This window comes from Hippichthys cyanospilos, chromosome 4, assembly GCF_059441005.1.
Source record: "Hippichthys cyanospilos isolate Australia breed blue-spotted pipefish chromosome 4, RoL_Hcya_1.0, whole genome shotgun sequence".
Taxonomy (NCBI): domain Eukaryota; kingdom Metazoa; phylum Chordata; class Actinopteri; order Syngnathiformes; family Syngnathidae; genus Hippichthys; species Hippichthys cyanospilos.
The window spans coordinates 4,250,849-4,261,673 of record NC_142372.1 but is presented as its reverse complement, the minus strand read 5'-3'; the positions used below and the strand labels follow the sequence as shown (position 1 = coordinate 4,261,673).

The 10,825-nt window shown below is 42.7% G+C and overlaps 1 protein-coding gene and 1 non-coding gene across 2 annotated transcripts; both read left to right on the top strand.

Annotated features, from left to right (window-relative positions):
* Positions 1–319: 319 nt before the first annotated feature.
* On the top strand, positions 320–393 carry trnat-agu (transfer RNA threonine (anticodon AGU)). Its single transcript has one exon. It is a non-coding gene; the product is annotated as a tRNA-Thr (tRNA).
* Positions 394–953: 560 nt separating this feature from the next.
* lrp3 (low density lipoprotein receptor-related protein 3) lies at positions 954–10,682 on the top strand. Its single transcript, XM_088412849.1, has 7 exons — positions 954–1,162; positions 2,328–2,466; positions 2,525–2,751; positions 3,763–4,376; positions 4,508–4,716; positions 5,463–5,862; positions 6,910–10,682. Exons 1-7 carry the CDS (start codon positions 1,096–1,098, stop codon positions 7,594–7,596), a joined length of 2,343 nt encoding a protein of 780 aa, XP_088268975.1. The 5' UTR covers positions 954–1,095; the 3' UTR covers positions 7,597–10,682.
* Positions 10,683–10,825: the final 143 nt, after the last annotated feature.

Genomic DNA, 10,825 nt, shown 5'->3' with positions numbered 1-10,825 from the left:
TTAACCGGCAAGAATTTTCAGGATTTTACAGAAATTGAAGCAATGCCTGTTTCGGCTGTTTTGGCCAGTTTGGCCGCTTGTCCCAAATAAAAAGGTTAAAAGCGTTAACGTAATTAGGTTAGAACATAATCGGTAATTCAGTCATAATTCAGTCATGCCAATGTGTTATTTTTCAAGATTTTCGAAGTATTTGGTTTCTAATTTGGAGTTAGTGTTTAAAAGGCTTAGGTTTTTTTTTAAGACAACGTCAAAAAATGTTTCTCACAGGCAAGAGATTAATAAGTGTATATAAAGTAAACTTCCCGTCCGACCGGTATCTGGCGCCGTGGCTTAGTTGGTTAAAGCGCCTGTCTAGTAAACAGGAGATCCTGGGTTCGAATCCCAGCGGTGCCTTTTGGATGACCAACGCTCGAATTACAACATTTCTCAATAATATTTCTCATAACGTCTCAAATGACCTACTCAACAAACAAAATATCAATCGGAATCCCACTTACTTGCCAGTTATTAATTAAACTTCAAAAGGAACGAAGGAAACTGAAACCTGGCCGTTTTTTGGGAAACCTCCGACGTCAACGTTGTACATGGCAGCAATTCTTGAGTCGTCATAATATTTCAGATTAATTTTTTTTAAACGCTGCACTCCGTAATTATGGGTACTTTTTAGTTCAGTATATTTGCGGAATACTGACTATAAAGAGCCAAAAGGTTGTAGCGGAAATGTTATGATAATATTTTCAAAATAAGAATTACAAACTACGAATATTCGCGTTAAATGACAGAATTTAGCCAATCCTGGATTAAATCAATTTCCTAATATATCCAGTATTTATCATCACCGCTGGACCGAATGGCTGCAATCCCCTTCGATTTTCGAACAATATAATTTTTAATTTGAAGTTTTGAACCGGATCTTTGCTTTGTTGCACATAGTAGTCACTCCGCTTCTTTAGTCTTGCTCAGGGACACACAATGCCTTTTTAAAACCACCCAAAATGTCGATTCCACTCGGCTGAAATCCGATGGAAGTCACGCCGGGAGGATTGTGGCGGTCGTGTCCGAGATAGGAGGCCCAATCCCGGGTAGGGAGCAGCGATGGAGGCGACGGTGCGGCTCAGGATGCTGCTGCTGCTGCTGCTCTGCACTGCTGTGCTGCGTTCAGGTGAGACAAACAATTCATCCGCTAATTGAAATCATTAACACATGATCAATATGTATTGCCACCACGTGACACTCATAAACATCAATCGTAATGTCTGTTGTTGTGGTGTTGGTTTTTATCTAGCCCTGGGGGGTGCTCACGATAAAACGGTGTGGGCTTTTCTTTTGGTGACGTCATCAGTCGGATTCCACACGGTTACAGACACAAGCAAACTGCTGTATCGATCTGCGGTGGCTAAATGATCAGTGAGAGTGTGGAAACACGGGATGGCCTTTCACCGCGAGGATGCTGCTCCACTAGATCACCATTACATCACTGCAGGATGGAGACACGCACGCGCACGTGCGCGCGCACGCACCGGCGATGCGTTGCCTTCACTAACGCTGCACGCTAACGAGATGTCAGACAAATAGTTCATTTGTCTTGTTGAAAATCAACTAAATTTCGTTTTCATTGTGGGTCACATCGCCGAGCCCCGCTATAGATTATATGTTTTTAAAGTAAAATCAAGGTTAAATAATCATGATGAAAGTTTATTGCGGGACATCAGCTAGGGGTGTTACAATTTGATAACGATATCAGCTATCAGTCCAATGTAAACGGAAAAACAAATCAACAACACTTTCGGATTGTTTGGTCTACATCCAAAATTTTATACAGATAAATAGTCAATTCGGGTCAATTCTAACATTTAATACTAAATAATCAATAAAAGAACGTATCATTCCTGATGATATCAATTTGAATCGATATTGGCACGGGACACCACTAATATCAGCATCACCAAATCACCAAGTGACTTCTTACGTTTCATACTCATCATTAAAAGAACGTATAATTCCTACTGATATCATATTAGATCAACATTGGTATCGTAAAATACTCTTGGTTTTAAAATCAGTAGCTTATCCGAGTTGAAAAAGTTGTATCGGAACTCCACTAATACCAGTATCAGTAAATCATATCAATTTGAACGTTTCATACTAAATCATCAGTGAAGGACTGTATCATTCCTGGCGATATCATATTGTATCGATATCGATATTGTACAATGCTTTTGGCTTAAAAATCAGTAACATACTAGAGGAGGGAAAGTTGTATCGGGACACCGCTAATACCAGCGTTCTGTGTGTGTGTGTGTGTGTGTGTGTGTGTGTGTGTGCAGCAGGGTGCGGTGATCAGGCGGAGGTCCACATAGAGCGCAGAGGTGTGATCTTTAGTCCATCCTGGCCTTTAAACTACCCGGCCGGACTCAACTGCAGCTGGAACATCCAATCGGGCCACGGAGAGATCATCACTATTAGGTAAAGTTCACACAAGTACACAAATTCCAACACACGCCAACGGCATCCCGTCTTTCAGTTTCCGGGCGTTCGACGTCGGCGAGTCGGGCAGCTGCGAGGCTGGCGATTGGCTGCTCGTGACGTCATCCGAGTGGAGAGGCGGAGGGGCTTCGGACACGATGCGTTTGTGCGGTTCCACCAGGCCTCCGCCCTTTATCACCAGCGGGGGGCGCGCTTGGGTCTACTTCCACTCCAAAGTCAACAGCTCCGGACAAGCTCAAGGCTTCCACATGTCCTACATCAAAGGTAAGTCCAAATATGTATGAATGCTGCAAGTCCATCAAACTGTATACAGTGGCGCCTTGAGATAAGAGCGTTTTACAATTTTTTTTTCCTCATTCGCTGCCATTGACGGCTAAAAATGCATAAAAGAAAAAAATATACTAGGCTGGCAGCAATGTTCGATAAGGGCACATCTCATTGTGAAAAATGCCTAAAAAAAATTTATGAAAATATTTGGCAAAATTTTGCTTAATAATTTCAAGGCACCCTCGTTTTTTACTCGTTCACTGCCATCAATGATGAAAAATGTACTATATATTTTTTCTTGTACTGAACTGGCAGCAGTGTTCATGAAGGACACATCTCATTGTGGAAAAGGCCTAAAAGATTTGGATGAAAAATTTGACCCAATTTTGGTGAATAATTTAGAGGTCCCCTTGGGGCACATTGAATATCATTTTTTTTATAGCAGCTAGAAAATATGTGACTACATCTATGAGTACTTTTTTGAGCTGTGGGAGCACTTTCAAAAGTACTTATGGTGAAAAAGTACTATAAAGCTTTTATTGAAAAACAAAGAAAAATTTGTTCAGTATTGAGGAAATGTTATTTATTTTTTATTTGTTTTTTTAATTTATCTATTTATGAATTTGTAATTATTTTTTTCATCTATATATCACAAAAAAATTAAACTTCAGGAAAATATATGGCAAAAATATGTTTTGGAATAGGTATGCCTTATTTTGGGGAAAACAAAACATTTTCCTCAAAAGAAAATCTGCCTTTTTTTCAAATTGTATGGAAAAAAATATCTTCCTCAAAATCGTCTTTTCCAGAGCGAATACACTTGAAAATGGCCGTTTGAACATATAATATTTAAGTAAAAAATAGGTGAAAAAATTAAAGGTGGGGTAAAGGACCAGACCTTTGTTTTGGTGGAAACAAGCCTGAAATAATTTGTGGAAAAATTCAGAGTTTGTGAATTTATCCGGGGCGTGAAGTATGTGTTTTGTTTGTTTTTTTCCTTTTCTACAGGTCACCTAGGTCAGAGCAGCTGCCAGCCGGACGAGTTCCTGTGCGGGAACGGCAAATGCGTGCCTCGCTCCTGGAAGTGCAACGATCAGGACGAGTGCGGCGACGCCACGGACGAGCGAGGCTGTTCTCCGCCGCCCACCGCCGCCCCCCCGGGCCCGTGCCCCCGCGGGACGCTGGCCTGCGCGGCGGGACGCTCCACCCGCTGCCTGCCGGCCGCCCTGCGCTGCGACCGCTCCCGGGACTGCCCGGACGGCAGCGACGAGCTGGGCTGCCCCGACACGGCCTGCGGAAAACGTCTGGGCCACTTCTACGGCTCCTTCGCCTCGCCCGATTTTTTTCGGCCCGCTCCGGCGGCGACGGAATTGCGGTGCTCGTGGGTCGTGGACACGCGGGACCCCAAACCCATCCTGCTGCGGCTGGACCTGCGTCTGGGGCCCGGGGACGCGCTGCACGTGTACGACGGCGCCCTCCACCGGGCCGAAAACCTCCTGCAGGTGCTCTCCTACCATAACAATCGTCGGCCCGCCTTGCTGGAGTCCAGTCGGGGACAGATGAGCGTCCTCTACACGGCCAAACCGCAAACGTCCGGACACGGCTTCAACGCCACCTACCAGGTCAGACTCAATATTCGGCTTTACAAGCTGGTTAGCAAACTCATCTAACCTCCTTTGCCAAAATAATCTTTTTTTTTGGGAGATTCAAATAAAATTGTTACATTCCCCATCTTTGTCCCGTGTTCCCACAGGTCAAAGGTTACTGCTTCCCCGGCGAGCGTCCGTGCGGCAGCGAACAGGGTTGCTATTCGGAACGTCAGCGCTGCGACGGCTACTGGCACTGCCCGTCCGGTCGGGACGAGGCGTCCTGCCCGACGTGTCCCGATGGCGAGTTCCCGTGCGGCGGCGATGCGGTCGACGTCTGCTACCCGCCGTCGGAGCGCTGCAACAACCAAAAGAGGTACGCCGGTGCGTGCGTGTGTTTGCTTCTTCACGGTACGTGGACCCCATTCCGTCCTCCGGCGGTTTTGGAAGTTTACTCAAATTGTAATTGTCAATCCAGCAGCCGAATATTATGTATTGTAATATATAATATAATATAATATAATATAATATAATATAATATAATATAATATAATATAATATAATATAATATAATATAATATAATATAATATAATATAATATAACCAGCACTTCTGTGATCACATCTGGCAACAAGGTAGATAAAGCTTATGACGAAAAACACTCACTCCACTCTGCAATGCCTTGCGTGCATACGTCAAGTAAGTTGGTACTTTTAAGTGGTTCCCTGTTAGTAGACTGGAATAATAAATCACATCCACTAGGAGGCATACACCAGTTTCAGACAGCTTTTAAGTCAGTCTTCTGTGGCAACGCGTCTCCTGTCATAAACACCGCCAGTAAAAAGCATGTTTTTTTTCTGAGCTCAATTTACTAGCTAATGGTGAATTTTTAAACGTCAATCCTGCATTTCCTGGCTAAGGGCCAATCAGCGCGATCGTCACTTTGAGGTGTGCCCATCGGTTACTTGAATGCCTGCGGCAAGACGTCCCGGAATGCTATTTGCAAGCACTTTATTCATTCAAATCATATATATTTCGATATGATCACATAATCTATTTCATATTTCCACTTATTTCTTACTGTGGTAATAAACCGCGCGGCGACTTCCGGAACGGCAAAAGGTGCCCGGACGGCTCGGACGAGAACAACTGCTACGACTGCCAGCCGGGCAACTTCCACTGCGGCGACAACCTGTGCATTTTCGAGACGTGGCGCTGCGACGGGCAGGAGGACTGCCCGGACGGCGGCGACGAGCGCGACTGCCCCACGGCGGTGCCGCGCAAAGTCATCACGGCGGCGCTGATCGGCAGCCTGGTGTGCGGGCTGCTGCTGGTGGTGGCGCTGGGCTGCGCCCTCAAGCTGCACGCCCTGCGCAGCCGCGAGTACCGGGCCTTCGAGACGCAGATGTCGCGGCTGGAAGCCGAGTTCGTGCGCAGGGAGGCGCCGCCGTCGTACGGGCAGCTCATCGCGCAGGGGCTCATTCCGCCCGTGGAGGACTTCCCCGCCTACAACCCCGCGCAGGTAACTGTCGTACGCGCGTATATGCTAAATGGGAATATGTATGCTTATTGATTGGGTATTTACACTTCATCGTACACGTGTATCTGTGTAGCAATATTAGTATATAATGGAAAGCAAAAGTATCATTTTCTTTTCGCCGTTCGATTTCCATTTATCGTTAGCTTAGTTAAATAATAAAAAAATGGAATGCGTTCAAATATTCCACATTTTGAGAGGTATTTCATTAAATGTTTGAGCGCAAGCTTTTCGTCATGGCTGACGTCAACCGTAAGCGCTATTAAATAGCCATAATTTATGATTAGATACCGATGTATTGTGTTCATATTCTTCATTTTATTCCATTCGCTTTTTTCCTCGTGCAAATCTTTCTCTAGTTTTTATTTTATGAGTCACTTTATTCCAGGTTCAGCATATTTCGGGTTCAGAAAATTTGCGTCCGTTTTTTCTCGGTTCACAAATTTTTTTCTCAATTTTATATTTTTCACCTAAAAAAGGGGGATTATTTTTAACACGCCCAAATTTCTTACTCATACAAAATTAATATTTTACTAAAAAATAAAATACCCACAAAATTTCAATTTTTTTACCAACTGAACCCCTTTTATATTTCATAATTGATTCAATTATTCACAACATTCAATTTTCAAAAATGCTCCAAAAAATGGATGACTTTCAAAGCTCCTATTTTAGTCATTCCAAAAATCCAAAAACCTTTCACAAAGTTTAGAATTTTCCCACTAAAAATTTGCTATTATTTTCTCAACAGATTCCTATTTAAATATGACATAATTTACAAGTTTAATTTACCTTGTGGATTACTTTTACCATGCCCCAAAGTAGTACTGACTAAAAATGAATCATTTTTACTAATAAACTACCTACAGATTTTCCAAGGTTTTGACTGGTTCTGTACCATCTGAAGCCCATTTATAATTCTCAGAATTTTCAAAAAATCTTCAATCACATGCATGTAATCTCTTAATTAATTAATGGCGCATAAAAACGCCGTCGCGAAGGTTCCTGTCGATTCTCCCGCCTTTTTTTCAGGCCTCGGTGTTGCAGAACCTCCGCTTGGCAATGAGCCGGCAACTCAGGCGCCACGCGAGCCGCCGCTCTTCCGCGTCCTCGTCGTCGTCGCGCCGTCGCTTCGGGCACCTGTGGCGTCGCTTGTTCCGTCGCGGCGGGCGCCCCAGAGGCCACGCCCCCCTTCTGGACCCGCCGTCCAGCGCCCACGTCAACCTGGGGCTCCACAGCTACAGAACCGCAGGGGGCGACGCGGACGCTCAGTCCGCCCGGGGTCACCCGGAGGGTTCCGACCCGTTGGAGTGCCCGTCCGAAAGTCCCGCCTCTCCGCTCTGCTACCAATCAGGCGACAGTCCAGAGGGGACGGCGCTGTCTCCAGAGGCGCCCGGTCCCAGTGACGCGTCGGGGCCGCCCCCTCTGACCGGACCCCACCCTCGCTCCTCTAGAAAACTGGTTCTGGATCTGGCGCTAAACATGAAGGGAGTTTCGCTTAGACGCTACTCCCCGCTCGGGCCGCTCTCGCCAGCCAATCCCCCGGCGACGTCCGGCCCGCCCCACCCTCTGGGAAGTCCGCCCCCGTCGTCGTCGTCGTCGGAAGGCGACGCCGGCGTTCGGGCGGCCGAGATGAGGTGCAGGGAGAAGAGGAAGAGGAGGAGGAGGAAGCGGAAAGAAGCCGGCGACACTTCGGATCGGCAAACGACGCCTTGCTGACAAGCGACGCCCGCTAATCTGCCCGGCAACAAGTGTCCTTGAGTCCCACGCCCCTTTTGTCAATTCTAACCGAGCGCAAACAGAAGAAAATTCGAAAGAGTTTTAACAAACTACGACGCTAAACGTTTGAGATGCCGTGGCCGCCTTTCAGTCACTACCCAGTGCCAATATGCTTTGCTAGCTTAAGGCTTGCTTGCTATGTTGTTTTAAATTATTATTTTTTTTTGCCTTCAAGGGAGATTAGATTACTACTCGCAAGTCGAAAGAACTGTACTGTGCCATTTTAGACTTGAAAAATAGGTGGAGAAAAAATGGTTGCGCGCATTATTTTTATTTATACATTTCTTTGTTAGCTAGCAGGCTACTTCCTGGTTGGACCATTTGCCGAGGGCGCGTTCGGAAATTTGCTCTGATGCTCCTGGACTACTTCAGTCCTTCTAAAATAGTATGCTGCGATGCCATGACAGGAGTGGTGTGTATAACATGTAATTGCACATATACGGCACCAGGGGGTGCAGTCGTGCGCTCATTGTCAAAGTCTGCGAGAGTTTTAAACAGTAAATTGCAACTTTATTTTTTCTAAATGACAATGATTTATGTGATTTAGAAAAGAAGTAGCACAATTTTTTATACCTTTTGGTTCAGGTCAAAATATTTCAAATTTTAGCCGTCTGTGTTGATGTTCCAGATCAATTTACATTCATTATTATTTATTGAGGTAGCATCAAACAGTTCAGTCGGTCAAAAATGTTTGTAGTTTCAAGACTGGCATTTTTTTTCCGGCACTTTGACGCACTTTATTTTTTCGGTTTCAAACTAACCTGCATTAACCCTGTAGAAAGTAAAGTTAACTTTTAATGAAAGTTGACTGAAGTCACCGAATTTCCGAAAGGCGCTAAATTTCCAAACAGTCGAGTGAACCGGGTCGCGCTCAGAATCCATTTCGGGTCTTAACGTATCCCCTAGTTATCCATTATCCAGAAATGAGCCTGCTAGCAACCGTACAAACTAAAGTATGTTGTGCAAAAATACCCAAACACGACACGTCCTTGTAAATAACAGAAACAACAAAGAAAAAAAAATGTTTCGTTAAAAAGTAGCGAGCAGGCCGCTTCCTAGTTCCTGTTGATTTTTCTACTTTTGTGGAATTTCTATTTTCAAAACCTTAGTCATTCCTTCGTCATCCATGGACCAGCAGCTAGCCTACTTAGTCCTCCATTTTTTTGTACTCGTAAGTGTGCCGTATATTTTTGATAAGTATGCATTTAAGTAGCTCGGATTAGTATTAGCGTGGACCAGTGATTAGAGATGCCTACCATGTGCTAATGAATTCTTGGCTGTATTTGAAGCTCTTTGCTGCGGAATGCCATTTGAGCATTTATTCTGAAAACTTCGTATCCATCTTAAGGTCCATGCGCTAATATGCTAATGGGACAATAAGTATTTTTTGGGGGGGTTACTTACTGTTTTCGCAAATTTGTGGTTAGTATTGTATTGCACTGTATCTCAGGTGAGGACATCTACATGGACCTTACTCTGGTCAGCAAAGTTAGTGAATAAATGCTCAAAAGTAGTGATGCAGAAACGAAGCCTCATGAAGCACTTTTGATTTTTTTTTCTCCTCTAGGTGGCAGTCTCTGTTTGAAGGTGCATTGGAAATGTCATGCATTTCCATTAGACTAGGCTTTGTCTTTAAACAGAGAGCGTCATCTCAAGCAGGGGTTCTCAAATTGGGGTACTAGTACCCGTGGGGGTACTTGAAGGAACTTTAGAGGGTATTGAGATTTTAAATCAAAATGTAAACATCCTGTAAAAATTATTATTGAATTGTTTCAGGAAAATATGAGTTCATAAAACACATTTTACGTTCAGTAGGTTATTCACATCCAAACATCCCCCAAACTAAAATGATTAGACCCAACTTGTCATGTGCCTCCTCTCGTTACCTGTCAAGTGAATGATTTATTTTTGTGAACACATCTCTACAATGATCCCAAAAGAGGGCACTTTGAGTTGAATATTTTTCTATGGACAAATATGTATTAATTATTTCTCTTTAAGAAAAGGTCTGACACTTTATGTTGATTATTTTTGGGGAGACAAATATTTATTAATAATTCAGTTAATGTTTTTTTTTAGATCTCTACTGTAATCTCAAAACAGGACGCTTTATGTTTAACACTTTTCTGTGAACAAATATTTATTTATATATATTTTTTTGAGAACAGGTCTGACACTTTATGTTGATCATTTTTTGTGGACAAATACTTATTAATAATTAAGTTCATGCTTCATTTTTGTGAACAGATTTCTGCTGTAACCCCAAAACAGGACACCTTATATTCAATATTTTTCTGTGAACAAATATTTATATGTATACATAATTTTTTAGAACAGATCTGACATTTTATATTGTTTATTTTGTATATATATTATAAGTTATTCCTTTTTTTTCCTTTGTACTGGTTAAGGGGTTTGAAAAAAATATTTCACATCACTGAAAAAAGGTTGAGAACCACTGATGTAGAGTAGTCAAATATTTTCACAAGCGCTTCATGAGGCTTCATTTTTCCGTCACTACTCAAAAGGCTTTACATACTTTGTTTCGTCTTTTGATGTTTGCGTTGCTTGTAGTTCAGTGATCCCGATAAATGCCTTAAAAGCTTCTTATCCTTGTTGTTGCCGCCGCAAAAACGGGTAGGAGGGATGTTGTCTCTCCGCTCAGGGGGACGTTTGCTCGCTACAGCTACAAAATACAACTTACGTTGCATTCAATAAAACATTTTCATTTCACTGTTGTCAAATTCAAAGCCCAGAGGCGAATATTTTGTAAACTAAAATAAAGTACAAAAAACAATCGTCTAGCTGTAAACGGTGGGAGAAATTATGACCTCCAAAGTGGACGTAACTCATTCTGTGATGATGTTTTAAAAATTTTAACGCACTTTTTCCCATATGACTTTCGATTTCACTTTTATGGAATGGAGCACAAACTAAGAGACTTGAAATTGTTTAGCAATGTTAGCACGCAGGTAAAAAAACACTGGGATGATGTAGAAAAAGTATATATATATATATATATATATATATATATATATATATATATATATATATATATATATATATATATATATATATATATATATATATATATACATATATATATATGATCAAAAACAAAAACAGCAAAGCTACTATCATTTTTTTCATGGGTTTGTTGGATTGCTGT

Excerpts from the sequence above, each read along its gene's own strand:
- lrp3 (XM_088412849.1), top strand. The coding sequence starts at position 1,096 with ATGGAGGCGACGGTGCGGCTCAGGATGCTGCTGCTGCTGCTGCTCTGC. Across the intron at positions 2,467-2,524 it reads GGAGAGATCATCACTATTAG|TTTCCGGGCGTTCGACGTCG; the intron begins GTAAAGTTCACA and ends CCCGTCTTTCAG. Across the intron at positions 4,377-4,507 it reads GCTTCAACGCCACCTACCAG|GTCAAAGGTTACTGCTTCCC; the intron begins GTCAGACTCAAT and ends GTGTTCCCACAG.